This window comes from Stigmatopora argus, chromosome 1 (genome assembly GCF_051989625.1).
Source record: "Stigmatopora argus isolate UIUO_Sarg chromosome 1, RoL_Sarg_1.0, whole genome shotgun sequence".
In the NCBI taxonomy this organism is placed as follows: domain Eukaryota; kingdom Metazoa; phylum Chordata; class Actinopteri; order Syngnathiformes; family Syngnathidae; genus Stigmatopora; species Stigmatopora argus.
In genome coordinates, this window is record NC_135387.1 from 14454838 (window position 1) to 14472876 (window position 18039).

Here is an 18039-nt window from a genome sequence, read left to right on the forward strand (position 1 = left end):
AAAACCAATGCAGGCCCGGGGAGAACATGCAAACTCATACCTGTCAACCTCTGCCGATAACTGCCCTTATAAATGATTATGATTACCCTTACAACCCCCCCCAAAAAACCTTACAAACACCGTACGACTCGTACGGTGTTTGTAAGGTTTTTTGGGGGTTTGTAAGGGGAATCATAATCATGGGCAGTTATCGGCAGAGGTTGACAGGTATGCAAACTCCACACAGGGGGACTGACCTGGATTTGAACCCAGGACCCTAGAGCTGTGAGGCCGACGTGCTAACCAAGCCACCAGGCTTGAATATATAATATATAATATAATATATTACTACTAAAGTCAGTAAAATACTGCAGTGTGCAGAGTACTCTGTAGGCAGTAGCTGACTCGGCACATCTGGAGAGTTCACAACCTCTATTTGCCAGCAATGTGTCAGACTTAATAGTTATTAGTTAAACCCAAGACAAGATATTAAGATTCAATGTATTAAATGACAGATTATTCTAAAATGTGTTGATTGGATGATATTCATGAAAGAATGAAAAATCTGACAAGGAACATACTCTCCAACACAGCATTGTTGGGAGATTATTTTCAAATTTTGGAACCCAAATGCGCCGTCAGTGGCGTAACCTTGAACAATGACACCAAATACTCGCCTCTTCAAACTAATGCATTTTGAAAGTACCTACTAGAAATTATAGTGTATAACTTTATTCTTATTCTGAATAGAAATGTGTGACAGTATTTCACTCTTACTTTAACCCAGTGCTTCTCATCAATTTTCTCTTCAAAAGAATAAATAATTCAAAGATTTGGTGACCCCCGAACTCTGTGATGCCACTTTAACTCGTATATTTTTTTAAAATTCCAAGTACACTTTTACATAAAATTGTACCCTTGTTAAAATGAACAACACTGACAGTGAGCACGCCTCTGCTATCCACTGAGTGAATGTGCTATTACATTTTATTCTAGTAAAAAAATATGTCAGATGCTCCCAGGCTCATTCAAAAATCTTAGTGTTAACACATTAATTAGTACTTTAGAAAATCCTTTATTTTGCATTTATTCTCGTTGTACTCTGAGAATACACATTTGAGCCCACAACAGATACATTGTGGTCCTAAATACATTTTTTTTAAAAACAAGTGAACAAATGAAGAGTATTAAAACTAAAAACAGCAATGAACGGGCCAGTTTTAAAAGCCAATCCTTCGAACCATCATTTGATAATGACGTGCGCAGGCTGCAAAAAAAAGTGACTTCCCTTCTTACTGGGGTTCCTGTGACTAAACCAGTAAAACTGGTGTTGTGTCAATTTTCACAGTTTTATTTTTCTATATTTAATTTCCATTTTTTGATGGAATTGTGGGCTATTGCAATTTTTACCTTGCAATATAGTACATAGTTGGCTGCAAGGATTGATGAGTTATTAGTCATGTTATGTACCAACAAGAATAACTCTAAACTTGGAAATGTATTACTTTATGTACACTGGTCGCCATCATCAATCTTTTGTTTCTTTATGCACTTTCTTATTCACACATTTAGCTGCTATCATTACTGTTATGTCGCTTGAAATATGATCTATCTTCACAGACTGAAAAAACAGCCAATGAGGATATAGTCAGTCCTTGTGATCTCATTTAAGGTTTGTTTCTTCCTCATCATTTTGTCAAGTGTATTGCATATTGCCTGATATTAAAATCATCTTGTTTGAAACAAACAACTAATTTGTATGTTGTATGTAATATTCAGAGCTCAGTGGATAATAATGCAGATGCAATGTATCATTGAAACATCAACAAAACTGAAACAAAACAAAAAAAGTTGTTTCGTTCAGAGTTCATTATTCTGTATTTAACATCTGATGAACACTCACATACTGCCGCATAGTTTTAAATTCCCACTCCTCCAGTCAAAAAAAATGATTGGGTAGACATGAACCATCTATGACTCATCGTTTTAGGGGAAGTTCAGGTCTCCATTAGAAGTGTGTGAATCTGTATCGCGCCCATGGTCATCGTCCAGATTTTCTTTACATTCCTCGTTTTCTTCCTCAGATCCCGATATTCTTTTGAGATGCAGTCCAGGATCTCTTTGGGTCGGAATTTGGAAGGATGGCATCGAGCTTCTTGACAAAGGTCTTTTGTCTGGACACAATGCATTCATAGAACAGAAACAGTTGCATTAAAACATGTTTTTCAGGGAAAAAAATGCCAGTACAGTGGTACCTCGACATACGATCATAATCCGTTCCGAGACTGATATCGTATGACGAGATTCTCGTAACTCGAGCGGACGTTTCCCATTGAAATGAATGGAAAACAAATTAATTCGTTCCAACCCTCTGAAAAAACACCAAAAGCAGGATATTGTATTGGAAAAAATGTTGTATTTCTTCTAATTCGCCATATATTGACAAATTAATAAATAACGAGTGGTTTAATAGTAATACAATGTGTTTAATAGAAGTAAAATTAGACGCATTTCGCGGAGGGGAAAGCAACGACACACATGGAGGCGGGGGGAGTTGTTGGGGGGGACTTTATCCACGGCAACGACGCACTCGTGTAAAACATGTTTTATTTCTTCTAATTCGCCATGTATTGACAAAGTAATAAATAACGAGTGGTTTAATAGTAATAAATGTGTTTAATAGAAGTAAAATTAGACGCATTTCGCGGAGGGGAAAGCAACGGCACACACGGATGCGGGGGAGGTTTTGGGGGGACTTTATCCACGGCAACGACGCACTCATGTAAAACATGTTTTATTTCTTCTAATTTGCCATATATTGACAAAGTAATAAATAACGAGTGGTTTAATAGTAATAAAATGTGTTTAATAGAAGTAAAATTAGACGCATTTCGCCGGGGATATAGACAGCAACATACACACGGAGGCGGGGGTAGGTGTTCGGGGGGGGGACTTTATCCACAGCACTCGTAAACGAACAAAACAAGAGTTGTTTGGGACTTGCCGCTTCCCCGTGTCTGATTACCGAGTGTATATTCCAGATCTTTTCTTTGAAAAACTCTGCCGATCCATTGTTGTTTACCTGGTATATAAATGTAGACCAAAGTGGGGGGAAAAACGGGTGTGGAAATGCAAAGTCCGCCCAGTGCTCATAGACATATTTTATACACGAAAGAGATGCAAAAAAGACAGTGCCATGGCCACCTGGCTTGGTGGCATCACGAAATTTTGACCGCATCACGGGCGAATTATTCGATCGAAATTTCCGTCGTAAGACGAGAATATTGTATGATGAGCGGTCGTATGACGAGGTACCACTGTACTTGTGGTTGATCCAGTTAACATGCATTATATTCAGTGATTAAAAAAAATATCAAAGCAATTCCTTCTAATTTTTGCATTGAATGCACATACAACACAAATCTATATTTTGTTCCATATTCACTGTTCATCTGCAATGTCAGCAATGCGTGCAACTCACCGCCAGGTCCAATGGGTCGCATCAGTCTGTTCATCTGAACATTCCAGTGTTTGACGTTGGTGCTTGCTTGGCGCAGCTTCTTCTGAGCTGCCTACATTTAAAAACAGAGCAGTCAACATTTCAAACCTTCAAGTTCATCAAGATCAATATTGAAGTCCAATTAAACTCAAGCGTGTGTTTTTGTTCTCAAGTGTCAAGAAGAGCAGAATTAAGAAAGTGTTCGCTCAATACGCCGAAGCACACAATAAAATATCACGTGTGTCCTTTTGTTTCTTACCACCACATCCTGGTCAACTCTGTGCCGATTGGCTCGGACCTCTTCCAGCTGCCTCTGAGCCTCGTCCAATTCCCGGGACTTGGTTTCCATCTCCTGCTGTAGCTCCTCCTTCTCCCGCTGCGTCTTCAGTATATACTCTTCCTGTTCCTCCTGGAGGTTCATTAGCGCCTTCATTTTCTCCTCTTCCTCAGCAAGTAACCTGCAACCAGCCCACATCACCCGCCAAAAAGTCAAGCCCCATAGAATGAATGGTTGAGACAAATGACAACTAGTGGAAGGAGAGAAAGTTCAGTTTAGTGACGTCTGAATTTTGATGCACGATTGAGCCAGAGTGGAAACATCACAAAATTTGCAAATGATGGCAACATCCTCTGGAAGACATCACCACTTGAACTTTTTTTTTACTTTGCAATGTGTGCTCCTCGGCTACACATCACAAAGATGACTATTATTTAAAATACTTGAACTATGTATTGATTCAATTCATTTTAGCACTTCTAGTCCACCATAGGAAAGGAAACGTTACCCTGCTTGAGCGTAACGGAAGGTCTCCTCATCAAGCCTGGCTCGAATCTCCTGCTGAAGCGCCTCCTCCAGTCGCTTCTGCAACTCCTCCAGCTCTCGGATCCTCTTCCTGTGCCTTTCTGCTTCCTCCTCTTTCAGAGCCATCTCTGCCTGCATGCTGATTCGTACCTTGATACCACCCCCCAACCCCCAACACACACAGGCAGGCAAAGAGCAGGAAGGAAGTCAATGAAAGGCAGCCGTTTTGCAAACCTCGTGTCACTCAAAGCTACGCTGACCTCCTCCGCCTCCCGCAGCTGGACCTCCAAGGTCTGCTGAAGTTGCTCATGTTGTTGTCGCCTCCTCTCTTCATCCTGCTCCAGGAGAACTTGGGCCTGTTTCTGCGCTTCTCTCAAGAGTTCCAGGTCCGCCATCTTACGCTCCTGTTCTTCTTGGAGATCCCGCCACCTCTGCAGCTCCTCCTCTTTGGCCCCCTGCCTCTTTTCACGCTGCTCACGCTGCTCCTGCCGCTTCAGCTTCAAGTCCTTGTGTAGGGACGTCTTCCCTTCTACGTGCAGCCTTATGGCTGTCTGAATGGCTGTCGGCGGATGACAAATGAGCGTCCGTGTGATGAAAGAGGGTCTTTGGAGTTAACTTTCCTCTCACCTGTTGTCCATTCTTGTCTTTGTTTGGTGTCCGACGAGCTCATCTCGTAAGATTTAGACAGCGTTTTTAGACAAAACATGCACCTTTTACCATCTCGGTCTGGCAGCACCTTGAAACAAGACCATACAAAAAATGACGGCATGCTAATCCAATCTCATTCATTCATTTTCTATGACGCTTATAATGTTTATTCTCACAAGGGTCACGGAGGGTGCCGGAGCCTATCCCACCTGACTCCACCCTGAATTGGTGCCAGTAATTACAGTAGTAACAATAACAATTTTCTCATTAGATTACATTACATACTGTTCCTATACTTCAATTTACCAGCATAAGTTACTAGTTGTTTTTCCCCAGTAGTTGTTTTGTCAAGAATAAATTGACACATTATTTCTTCTATTTATTATAGACTACGCAACAAACCATAATTGTTGTGGATCTCAAAAGGTTAACTGCACTGTTATTAGTCTTTGCAAGTGATATCTTCAATAACTTTAAATGTAACACAATAAATCAAAGTTTTGCTATGCCACCCTAAAATCACATACCCATCCCGTGAAAAATGCTGTCAACAAACATGGATGGAGTAGTATTTTTTTTTTTACCTCGACACAGCAGTTGCCATCCAAAGCAATGCTGCCCTGGCACTCCTTGCGATCCTCCCCGGTGTAATAAAACAAGGTGCCTGGCTTCAGAGTAAACCAACGCTCTTTCCAATTTCTCCTGAGTTGGCCTTTCTTCCACAAATATCCCTGCAAACCGAACCCCCCATTGCAAAAAAACCCACACAAGTATTGTCATAACACAAAGCAGAGCCACATCAGCAAGCATACGCGTGGCTCTACCTACCTCTTTGAGGACATCACCAACAATCTCCCTGTATACTTCCTCTATAGCCATACCAATGACACTCCTATTAATGCCTACGGCCAACTTTCCTGCGTCCATCATCTCCAAGAAAACCCAAACAGTGAGACCTTTCTGCTGCACTGCATCTTGTGAGCGTAAGTCCTCCAGTTCAACACAATTTTGCTCGACGCTCATTGCTGCGCATATCTTCTTGAGGAGGTATTCCACCTTTTGTGGGGAGGCATACACAGTATAGAGATATTACGCCCGTGACTATATAAACATGCTTAAGTTCTTCATCCTCCAATGTTTTTTTATTGTGAATAATGGCACAGACAGCACCTAGTAAAGATGGTTTATCAATGTATTTATGCAAAGGATGAATTTTTTAGGCCTATGATAATGTAGAAAATAATGTTTAAATAAAAAAATGTCACCAGTTACAAGCCATTTTGTGACACCTGTTATACCTATGCACATATGCACTGATAATATTAATGTTGACATGCTAACCTTTGAATGGCTAAAATGGTACCAGCATTGATCAAATCTGAGTTTGTGCTAAGAGCGACTATATTGTCTCTTATTTTATGTTAATCTACAGAAAAAAATAATTCTTTATTTTTTTTTCATTTTATTAAGATATTTTTTCTTCTGGGATGCACATGATATAGTTGTTATTCGTCCCTTTAAACAAAGCAAGGTTCTATTAAAAGCATGCCAATTTCTTAACACACAGAGCAGTTGGGAAAGCATGAGGTGGATAGTGTTACATGGTGCTCAACATGGAAAAAAAATCTAATCTGCTCACTAAATGTAAGCATTCTTCTTTGAAGCGTCAGTGACAAATAAATTACAGGAAACCAAAACACGAGTTTGAAAGTGAGACAGCAGCCCGAATGGCAGCATAAAAAGAAGCTGTATGTTGCAGTATACAAGGAACAAGATTTCAGTCAGTCTGCACTTGGAGTTTGTAATTGTTTTTGGACATGTTTGTTTTACTACACATTGCAGCCTTGTCATTGAAATGAACAAGACAGCAATGTAATCCTGAACAACCACACAGTTACATTTTTTTCTCAGCCAACAACCGATTTTTTTTTCAAAGAACGGCATTCATTTTCTGACCCAGTTACTGGCATTTATGGAAAATGAGTGATTCATTGGCTAGTGGAGTGATTATGGATAAGAAATACATCTTGTGACTAAATTATGCAATCACCCATAAATGAGATAAAATAACTGAAAAGTGAGATTTAACAATAGCAACAATCAAATAAATGTTAGAGCATGACTTTTTTGTGACACTGGTTGAACTAATATTTTTTTATCAACTCTTTCAAGGGAAATTCACCCATTGAGAAATGTTATGTCATTAATTCCAGAGTTAAAACTGTCATGGAAATAAGTGCTCATTGTTGAGCAACGAAAAATTGTACGACAAGCAAGAATTTCATGTACAACGCTTCAACACTTCATGCCCTCATTTCTCAAAATACTGTTGTTTAAAGGAACCAAATGGTAAACGTTGATACATGTTGCAGAAATTCATTAATTCATTTTCTGAACCGCCTTATCCTCATTAGGGTCGCGGGGGGTGCTGGAGCCTATCCCTGCTGACTTCGGGCCAGAGGCGGGGGACACCCTGAATCGGTGGCTAGCCAATGGCAGGGCACGAGGAGACGGACAACCATTCACTCTCACACCCCAAAAAAATCAATGAAGTTCATCAGTTTTAAATTTAAATATCTTGTTTTTGTAGTGTGTTTGATGGAATATATGTTGAAAAATATGCAAATCTCATTAGGTTCTTATAAGTTTTCCATTCGGTGTTAGACCAACCTCATCAGGGACCATCACCAAAGGGTACTTGTCCTCCGACAGAAAGTTAAAAAGGCACCAAAGCCGAAATGCATCCTGCTCAGCCAAAACGGTGGTTGAATCCCTCTTAGGCTTGTAGTTTTTCTTGGCCGTAAGGGTCCAACACAGCTCATCCACATCTTCCTTGTTGAATGAACCTTCAACTACCTACAAAAATACATACTGCCATCACCAAAATATATGCGATGGAGTTACTGCTGTGACTAGAGTTACTAGTGTCAAGCAAGATAATAGTCGAATGATTTGCTGCCAAAACACAACTTTCATTTCAGAAAATCTCATTCAATTAGGTCAAATTAGTACCATTGTATGCATATGAACCGTGTTATGTGTAGTACAAAGTAGTGTTTTTTGCACCTGTTTTTGTCTCAAATTAAAAAAAAAAATGTAACATACAACCTCAAGGGGTTCTGGTAAATACAAGATACCGCACATACAGTGTCTGAGTATATAAATAAAGTTTAAATGTAACTTACTTAATTACAGATACCTACTTACTTACTTACTCATTTACCTACTGTGTAATACCTATCCCTGGTAAACTAGTTTTTTTTTCAAGCAGGCCAAACTCCACGTAGGGAAGGTCAGGGATTGAACCCTCGAGTTCAGAAATGTGAGGCCGATGCATTAACCACCCCCATATTGGGGATCCCACCTATAAAATGTACGTACAGCAGTGGTGTGCCGTCAGGGCCTTCAAGGCCTTCTCTGCTGGCCTAAGAAATATCTGAATCATATATTATATTTTGTCCATCAATACTTATTAAATAATTCCAAATTGTCTGTTAGATTCCTTTCATTGCTCTCCCCCTGGTTGCACTGCTTCCAGATGTGTGTTTTCATATTGAAGCATTTAACCAATCACATTTCAGCCATTATTTGTTGCCAGGGTCGGAAATCTGCCCCAAGGCCTTCACAATCAGTTCTGCAGGCTCTGCTGCATTAAACAAGCGTTGATAAGACTGTTGCTTTAACCAATCAGAATTCAATTTGGTGACACCAAGGCCTTCTCGCAGGCGTAGGGTTACGTACGTCATTGCCTTCTCGCAGGTGTAGGGATACGTCATCGCTTTCACCAACTATGATTGGCTAGTGATAGAGTGGACTAGCCAGAGCTACCAAACTGTATCTGGAGCGAGCTGCACAAGCAAATATATTGTTGTGTTGATTTAATAGCGGTTTTGTCAACCCGCAATGGCTGAATGAGGAGAAGAAATGGATTTGTTTGCAGATTTACTGTCAAAGACATTTTCAAGACGGACTTTTCAAGAAAAAAAAGCTTGACATCATTAAGAAAGGTCAGACAACTCCAAAGCAAGCAAGCCTGTCACAACCGGGAACGAACATTTTCAGCACTAAATCGAATAAAAACGTATGCCAGAAATACGACAGGACAGGCTCGACTTTCAGCATTAGCTTCGATGGCGATAGAAAAGGAGGAGGAAAGAAAGGAGGATGGATAATGTGTACAGTTAAAAGGCATTTTTGATGAGTAAAATATGGCTATATTCCTAAATAATATTTCAATTGTATGAGGTTATTATTGATGATTTTTTTTATGTGTCGCAGCTGTAGATGCAGTAGAGGTTTTATAGCCATAAAATAGTTTTTGAGGGTTAGATTGATTCCGATAGCTGAAGGCGTCACTAGAAAATTGACGGACCGCCACTGACGTACAGTATAGTTGTAATGAAATCACCTTATCCAGGATGTATTTGTTGAGGTAGGGCATGTAACCCTGACTGGAGACTGGGCCGTCGTCATCATCCCGGAAATGCTCCTCTAAAGCAACTGGGTCATGTGGAATGCACAACACTGTGCAGAGGTTGTGAGACAATACCTGCAAATACACATGTTTGGTGTCTTTTAAAAAAGTAGCTAAAGATACAAATACATTTGCATATCAGCAAAGTGCAGTCAAGTAAAAAATTTAAACACCAAAATATGCATACCATATGAGCACAAAATGTGAATTGACTTTTTCATTCTAAGTGCGCCAACTCCTCCGAAATAATATACGACAAAGTGGTAATGATATGACAAGCAAAAGAAAAGTATCAGAGAAACATCCATTCCTTTTCCATGCTCCGTATCCTCACAAGGGTCGCGGGGGGTGCTTTAGCCTTTGCCACCCAACTATATAGGCACTAGATGTGGGATACCCTGAATTTGTGGCCAGGCAATCGCAGTAGGGGGAAACAATTTACTCAATTTGTAATATAATTCTACAGATGTCATTTTACTGGTGCTGAATATCAGCTGTTATTTTCTCTCAGGGAAAAATAGGATTTTGTTCTACGTACTTTTAACAGGTGATAGTCTACCTATTGTTACAGTCTTATCTCATTGTCATTTTCTGAATCGCTTTATCCTTACTAGGGTCGTGCGGGGTGCTGGAACCTATCCCAGCTGACTCCGGGCAAGAGGCGGGGGACACCCTGAATCGGTGGCCAGCCGATCGCAGGGCACAACCATACATGCTCGCACCCATACCTAGGGCCAATTTAGACTGTCCAATCAGCCTACCTTGCATGTTTTTGGGATGTGTGAGGAAACCGGAGTAGCCGGAGGAAACCCACGCAAACCCGGGGAGAACATGCAAACTCCACACAGATGGACGTGACCTGGATTTAAACCCATGACCCCAGAGCTGTGAGGCCGACGCTCTAACCACTCGCTCCACCAGGCCACCTTATTGTTACAGTAATTGCAGCATATTTTTACCATGAGTGTCAATGTTCTCCCTAATGTATAGTGAGACATACTTCTAACGAAAGATTCAAACACCCCAACCACATCCTGTCTTAAGTCTTCACTCGAGAAAAAACATCTCTTGCTACTGAGGCCATGCAGAGGCGGAATACACTGTATTATTTATGTTTATGAAATCTACTCTTGAATACAAACCAGGGCCTTCTTTCATACAATATCATGTTAATAATTCTGACCCAATACAATGCAAATGTCCCAACATTTCAGCACCAATTTAAATTGCACAAATTCCAAAGCACAAAAACAGAATACATATATAGAATAAATTAAAAAAAAAAAAAAAAAAACATTAACTATCTGAATTCAGACTGTACCAAATGTTTCCAATTACTTTCACCTTATTACACATGGCATTAAATTGTGTTCTGGATGATTGGAATGAACCTATAACTTGCAAAATCATCAAATACAAAGTTTTTTTTACCGTAAGAACGTTTTTTTTTGTTTCATCATTTGCAGTGACACAGCAGGCACTCTACACCACTAACTGGACGTAGAAATGAGGGAAAATAATCTAAACAGTTGATAATAAAATTGGGTAAACTATGGAGGCAAGATTCTCATGCACCCCAAATAGATCGGCCCTGGGTATTGGCCCACATTGCCTTTTGCAAAAACTGGGTGTACTGCTTTTGTGAGCAAAACATGCACTGTACCCTGGTGCTCATTGGCTGAATGCATGTGGGGGATAAGCCTTGTCATGGGGTTGAAAAGCATGGAGGTGGCTGGAATGAAGTGTGAGCTGTAGTGACATAATCACCATGAGGTCAAGCCAATGCACAGAGGCTGCATTGAACACAGAGACAACAATGACCAACACGGCAGAGCGTTGTCTAAGCTCTCACTCTAACAATGTTCTTTTGACACACACATATGCATATGTGACATGTTGAATTGGTGCAACACATACACGCACACACAGGAGGGTTTGTGTTGTTCACATTCAATTCAACATGCTCTGATCGGGCCCAGTGTCAAAGAAACCTCAAATGCCTTCGAATAATGTAACTGTCCGAGTGACGCTGAACACATTAGCTGCCATTGACAGCGCTAGACGTCCAATCCAAGTTGACTGGGAGTCTGTAAAAATGATTGGACGTCTATCGCTGTCAATGGCAGCTGATTTGTTAATATGGCGGCGATGGTTGAAACTAGTTGGGAGCATGCCTTATTTAAATTGGTGGTGTGAGTTTGAAGGAGGAAGTAAAGGGCAGTTTTGTACTTTTTTTAAATGAGGAAAAAAAATGAATTTTAGGGGTATACTAACAGCTAAACACTCACCTTCAGCTGAGACTTGGAGACCTTTCCACTCCTCTCCAGATCCAATGCCGTGAAGCCATACCAGATTGACTTCAGGAGCTCAGAGCGCAGGTCCATGACTGCACAAGCGTCACGATTTCCTCTATCTGTGGTCCGTGGACGGTCTTCTTCCTTCCTCTGCCTCTGGTGACAAGCACACGCTCAGGCGAACACTCGCGTGCACGCTCTGTGTAGCGCTGCGGTCAAGCCGTCGCAGCAGGATGCGCTACCTCGTGCCGGCAGCGACATCTGCTGGACAAAGTTGGTCCTTGAGGGAGATTTTACACCCAAACGGCTTGAGTTGTATATACCTATAATACAGTGCCAAAAGCGTTTTGCCGTGTCTCACTTATAAACATAAGTGACATTTTGTAAGGTTACATATTGATGTTGGGATAAGAACGGTTTATTCTCAGTTTCTGATATAGCAAAAACGTTCAGTCGTGATTTTACATGCCAGATAAATTCATCTATGAAGTAAATATAAATCTGCAGTTCATCATTAACTGTTCATGTGCTTATAGATTTTGCATTGGTGTAGTTAGAAGGGGCTATCTCAAAACTGTTCTCATTAATTTGTAGGCGCACGGAATTGTTGAAAATTATGGATTAAACATTTAGTTATATACTACATAGTTTATAGATTCTGAACGGACCATTTTTAAATAACTTGCGACATTGTTTAGTGTTGTTTATGCAACTCAGTCGCTCATTGGGCCCCGCAAAAAGATGCAGCCAAATGGCACGTGTGACGATTGGCTAATAGGTTACAATTTCAGCCAATAGAAAAGTGCGGTAACTTCCAAACGGTTGTGAATCCAGGAAGTTGACACAGTGAAGAGTGAATGCGCAGTCGCAGCTGAAAGTTTAAAATCCCCATCGTTTTGCTGCTAGGAATAGCAGTCTAACGACCGCTTATGCTTTTTTTAAAAAAAACAACTTTCTTTTGTTTCTTAATTTGTTGTTGTAACACCACTTTGACTAACTCACACACCCGCACTAAAACGGGTTGTTCTCATAAATTGTTTTCCTGTCCTGTCTCTTGCTTTTCACAACATTGATAAAAATGGATGGATCTCCGGTTCTTCGTGCTCAAGGACAGAATGAAATCCGCGATTACATTCGGAGGTAAGAGACCAATTTGGAGGTAGAAAAATTACCTCGACGTTTAACTTCAAATATACGTATTACTTTTACTTGCATGTTGAAGGCAGTGTTTCCCAAACCTCTTGAACAAGTACCACTTAAAAAAATATTCGGCAAATACTTATATCATTGCGAAGACGGCTTATCTTGTTTCCTTTCTAATCGACTGTGCATCAAAAAGCAAAATGATAATTCGTTTTCATGCGACCACTGAGTCAATTTGACATTTTTAATGCGCTGTCATTGATCTGCTTCTTCAAAATTAATCTTCAAGCTGCCTGTTTCCCTGGTCAACGGGAATTCATTATTTGAATCATCATTTCCACCAAACTGTCACAACGAAACCTTATCTGTTCATTCAATAATTCACGGACTCATTATGGTTATAATTTTTTGTTCCTGATACTAATCTATGAATGGCTTGTCTTTCTAAGTGTGCAATGTTGTTAAGTTTGTCTCATTCACTCCCTGGTTTGAAACATAACAGTTTCTCGTAATGGTCTTTCTGCCCAGGGTTAAAAACGACAACAACCGGATGCCACAGGATCCCCGAAACTCAAAACTTGTGCACACGCAGTCCCACTCTAGCCACAATTCTGAGAACCAAGATCCTGAAAAGCAGCCGCCCCTGCGGCAAAGTAGACTTCCAGTGCTTGTCAAGTCTAAACAAACTTTTCATGCTTCTCAGTGGGAAGAGAATCTCTTGCCTGTGAGTTTGTCATTCCCATCATTTCAGCAGTGTACATTTAACTTTTCTTTTTAGATAATGTACTATCTCTTAACTGCAGGGGAAAGCCAAGAAGAGAAAGTCGTACACCAGGCCTGTGCCTTTCAACAAGTCTTACACACAAAAACTCAAGGGTTTGAAATCCCAGGTTGTACCACAGCCCAAAAGTGGTGCTCATTTTACCCGGCCTCCAAATAGTAAACCCCCTAAATGTCTGGCGGTGACAGCTAAGGATAAATGTAGGTCTCATGGGACACTTTCAGGGAATTCTGACCCTAAAAATGTTACACAGCATAGGGATGCCTTCTCCTCGTCTTCCTCTGCCTGTTTGGATGGCCTGACCCATCTCAGTCTCAAAGATCCGACTGAAAGTTCCTGCCCAAATAAAAACGTGCAAGACAAGCTCTCAAGCGGCCCATATGGTAAGATCACTGCACAAATTAGCATGCTACTCGTGGATGTGTTTGACAGTGTTGAGCACGTCCTAACTTCGGCAAGGTGCTGTTTGGTTTGTAAATGATATATTTCTCAGATTTAACCTCCTAATAACTAAACTTTTGCAAGGCATGCATTTTTATTTTCTCTTTGATATTTAGGCTATAATTATGCTTCAAATAAGTGTAAAAACAAATAATTATCTTTTTACATGATGTAGTTTCTGAGAAAAATTATATCCACGTCATAAGTGGACGCCAGGCCCTCGTAGTCCAAAATATAACACTGTAGTCTTGACAACCAAAAATGTGATGTCCACACATGTGGATGCCAGGTCATAGGAGGTTACATCAGGTATTCAGTGTATAATTTGTTTTTGAAGAAAATGCTCAATGATAAATGTATTTTGTTTATGATTTAAATGAAATACAGTTTCATAATAATTTTAGTTTATGAACCTTGGCTTGATTGGAATGTAAAGCCCAATGTTTAAAATGTTTGTATTCCTTCACTGATAGGTTCAGTTGCATAAAGAAAATGTGTTTCAGATGAAGCTGAAAGATTCCGGCCCATTAATGCTGCTTTGCCAAGTATCCTGGGTAACAAAGGCGCGCGTGTCTCCTGCCAGCCATTTCCAACTCCAAACTCACAATCTCGTGGCATGTTTGTAAGTTGTTATTGCTATTGATGTTACTCTAGTTGTATCTAGCCCTCCCTGTATTATAATGTATGTTGCTTCTTCAGCCGCAATCTGGATCAAAGAGTCAAAAAGCTGCTCCCAAGACTGAATGCCATATTCATACCTCACTTCAAAACTCTACAGGAAAAGGCACTTTTCCACAGACGGTATGTCTTTACAGCAGATGAAAATTCTATTCACTTCCTGTTCAGTTTTCTGTGATGTTTAAAGAAAATAAGACCAACATAAATTATTTAAAAACTTTTCCCATCGAACTTTTACAATATTAAAAGATTGCATTGTTCAAAGTGTTCAGTTTGGAATGGTGTACAAAAAAAATCATTTCTAAGGCATTATTTACTTGTTGATAAGCTTTGGCATTTTTGAACTGTGGAACAGTGGAGATAGCAAAGAAGTGGAGAAAATGTTGGGTATTTTTGGGGGGAGGGGGGCATAGTTTTTTAATCTGTCTACAACAAAAAGAAAACTGGTCAAGAATCGAACGGTGGTTCTAACAGAAACTTTGGTAAGAGATTCTCTTAAGAGCATGTGACAACGTTCCTCATATATTTTTTGGATATACAGTGTGCAAGACCAAAGGCTTGTATATTGCAAAGAAAATAAAACATGTGAAACTCACAAAACCCATGTGTAAATGTGGCTAGGTTGCCGCATTGGCCTAACATGTTAAAAAGCTGTGAGTTCAAATCCGACTACCACACAAGAAAGATCCTGTATGGTATTTCCATGTTCTGCTGGTGCCTTTGCACATTGTCCCCATTTACTAATTTCTGTCATTGTCCTCCCACATTCCAAAAACAAGCATGGTGGGGTAATTGTTTGGTTCCTGCAAAGGTTGTACAATGTACAACTATTGCCAATAATTTTCATTTGTATTTTCTGACATTTTTCCATGCAGCCACAAAGAGTTCCAATTAAGAAGAATCTGACAGTGACAGGTAAGATATTTTAAAATACTGTATGTTGTCCATCTATTTGAGAAAGGTTTATTGGAACTTTGGGCTTTCACTCTAAAACAACTTTCAACCTTCAGAAATTCTTGCAGTATGAACACAAATCATGCTACAAAGCCTCACATGCCTACAGTATAATGTCAATTTGGCCATATTCCATGGCTCAAGAGACAGATGCCACACTTGTACTAAAGCCTGCTGAGATCGGTAATGCTAAAAGTACCGATAAGTCATACCCGTATGGATTTTAGTGCTCCATAGTCCTGCAAATGGATCGTTAATGGAAATGATAATCGAGTGACATTTAACTTTGTGATGTTTTTCAGATAAAGCTGTGCACTTTCAGCCAGATTCTGCCTCTTTGCTAAGTATCCTGCGTAATGAGGGCGTGCACGTCTCCAGCCAATCCAGCTCCCAAAGTTATTCCATGTTTGTGAGTATGCAGGGTCTGGGCGAGTCTTATTATTAGTAACACAATGGATAAAGATTTCCAATTTGTTCTTTATTTTTGTTGTTGGTGGTATTATTTAACTATAATTGTAATAGAAGTGCATGAGCCTGTACAGTTTCATGTTTTGAAGTAAACCTGTCATCCTTGATTTCTGCAGCCCCAAAGAATGTCTGTTGCAAAGAGTCATGAAAAAGCTGCGTCCAGACAGAAAATGTGGGCTGCAGGCCCGATGCGTGCCACCCCTCGAGATCCAGTGGCCAGAGAGGCTTATCTTGACACAGTATGAATACACTTCTATTTCCATTGCAGTTAATTCTGTACATTTTTTTTTCAATAAGATGTGCAATGAGCATGTACAGTTTCATGTTTTGAAGTAAACCTGTCATCCTTTATATCTGCAGCCCCAAAGAGTTTCTGTTACAAAGAGTCATCAAAAATCTGCGTCCAGACAGAAAACGTGGACTGCAGGCCCGATGCGTGCCACCCCTCGAGATTCAGTGGCCAGAGAGGCTTATCTTGACACAGTATGAATACACTTCTATTTCCATTGCTGTTAATTCAGTGGATTTTTTCCAATCAATGAGCTTCTTATTTATTTTTGTTAAAAAGAGGTTTTGTTTTATTCTCCAATGCAGCCACAGAGAGTTCCAGTTAAAAAGAATCTGTCTGTAGCAGGTAAGATACTATATGCATACTTCTTGCCTGAACAATTGTTAGTATAAATAATAGTTACTACTTACAGTTCCAATTAGAAGTACTGCTTTTTTTTCTACAAGTAGGTGTGTAAAGACCCTCAGTTTTCATGATGTACTTCTGTGAGTAAGATTTTTGTGAGTCCCCCCCTTCAGGTTCAACACACAAAAAGACTAAGAACTTCCAGTCATTGCCGAAACCTTCATCTCCCAGTCCTGCAATGGTGTGTATTATATGTGGGGCTTTTTTGGATTATGACAAAACTTTAATACAAGGAGACTATATTCATGATTGGACCACAATATTTTTAATTAGGGAATCAGAAAAGTCATGTCACATCTCAAGTAGGGTGAGGTCTAGGAATAAAGTGCAAGCACTAAGAATAAATACTTTTGCAAGGAGAACATTTAAATGAAGAACAAGGTTGTTAGGAGGAAAAAGTGAAGTCTCTCTCTGAAAGCTTGATGATGTGACCCTTACGTCTTGATAGGAACAAAGGAATTTGTTTGGGATTTGCACAATATAAATGCCCCTTCTGCAGTTCTGCATTGAAGTTAACCCACTACTGGCGTTTTCTTTTTCTTGTGGTGGCAGAAAGTTGTCCAGACATTATTTGTTCACCAGGAAGATGGAGAGACCCCCAACAAAGAAAAGGAAGTGCACCCTCAACTTCAAGCCACACCTGTAAGAAGTCCACACTAGGAACACAAAGGAACATTTTATTGTTTAATTGAATCTTTCTTATCTCTAATAGATTAAAGACAAAGTAAAAACAACCACTATCTCGGGTGATGAAGACGAGCATGGAAATTATGAAGCACAGCCGCCCAGAGAGTCTGTTATATTTTTCTCCACGGGCAAAAAACAATTACGGTTTGAGAGGCAGGAGAATTCTGCCCATCGGGTGCTACCTGATAAGGAGCCATCCGAACTGGTACAAGTGGACCAGCCTGTAAGTCGTGTTGACCCAGCCGGTCGTGCGCTCCACAGAGGTAAAGCGATAGCTAGTCCTCTGCCATATTTCACCGTGGTCTGTTACATGAATGAGTTCTGACTTCTGTTTTCCAGAAAAGAAAACCTGTGTTACTGACACCACGCTTACCATGTTATCAAAGCTTCGTACTGACGTAGAGGACCAACGTTTGGACCAGGAGGTTGCTTTCTACATCTCTCGTTCTCTCTCTGGTGCTCCTGTGTCTCAACACTCGCAAGCCCGCTGTAGAGAC

General features: G+C 40.2%; 2 protein-coding genes across 3 annotated transcripts; one reads left to right on the plus strand and one right to left on the minus strand.

Moving 5' to 3' along the window:
- Nucleotides 1-1458: 1458 nt before the first annotated feature.
- On the minus strand, nucleotides 1459-11886 carry LOC144074134 (differentially expressed in FDCP 6 homolog). The gene is made up of 11 exons (XM_077600350.1): nucleotides 11691-11886; nucleotides 9337-9477; nucleotides 7599-7784; nucleotides 5757-5984; nucleotides 5513-5659; nucleotides 4908-5016; nucleotides 4541-4839; nucleotides 4264-4430; nucleotides 3738-3936; nucleotides 3461-3551; nucleotides 1459-2153 (listed from the first exon to the last, which is right to left on the minus strand). Exons 1-11 carry the CDS (start codon nucleotides 11784-11786, stop codon nucleotides 1966-1968), a joined length of 1851 nt encoding a protein of 616 aa, XP_077456476.1. The 5' UTR covers nucleotides 11787-11886; the 3' UTR covers nucleotides 1459-1965.
- Nucleotides 11887-12539: 653 nt separating this feature from the next.
- On the plus strand, nucleotides 12540-17805 carry troap (trophinin associated protein). 2 transcript variants are annotated; one of them, XM_077595716.1, is made up of 13 exons: nucleotides 12540-12836; nucleotides 13368-13563; nucleotides 13643-13950; nucleotides 13990-14003; nucleotides 14565-14683; nucleotides 14761-14862; nucleotides 15615-15654; nucleotides 15996-16102; nucleotides 16278-16400; nucleotides 16522-16644; nucleotides 16756-16795; nucleotides 16969-17036; nucleotides 17408-17805. In XM_077595716.1, exons 1-13 carry the CDS (start codon nucleotides 12775-12777, stop codon nucleotides 17513-17515), a joined length of 1410 nt encoding a protein of 469 aa, XP_077451842.1. In that variant the 5' UTR covers nucleotides 12540-12774; the 3' UTR covers nucleotides 17516-17805. The 2 variants fall into 2 exon arrangements, with proteins under 2 accessions (XP_077451842.1, XP_077451834.1); XM_077595708.1 differs by having other exon boundaries at nucleotides 13643-14003.
- Nucleotides 17806-18039: the final 234 nt, after the last annotated feature.

Bases quoted from the DNA above. Each gene is read 5' to 3' on its own strand.
- LOC144074134 (XM_077600350.1), bottom strand. From the start codon at position 11,786: ATGGACCTGCGCTCTGAGCTCCTGAAGTCAATCTGGTATGGCTTCACG. The intron at 5,985-7,598 runs GTTGGTCTAACA...TCCCCACAAAAG, and splicing joins TGGTGATGGTCCCTGATGAG to GTGGAATACCTCCTCAAGAA. The intron at 5,017-5,512 runs GTAAAAAAAAAA...TCTTGTTTCAAG, and splicing joins ATGGCAACTGCTGTGTCGAG to GTGCTGCCAGACCGAGATGG.
- troap (XM_077595708.1), top strand. From the start codon at position 12,775: ATGGATGGATCTCCGGTTCTTCGTGCTCAAGGACAGAATGAAATCCGC. The intron at 15,655-15,995 runs GTAAGATATTTT...GATGTTTTTCAG, and splicing joins GAAGAATCTGACAGTGACAG to ATAAAGCTGTGCACTTTCAG. The intron at 17,037-17,407 runs GTGTGTATTATA...TTGTGGTGGCAG, and splicing joins CATCTCCCAGTCCTGCAATG to AAAGTTGTCCAGACATTATT.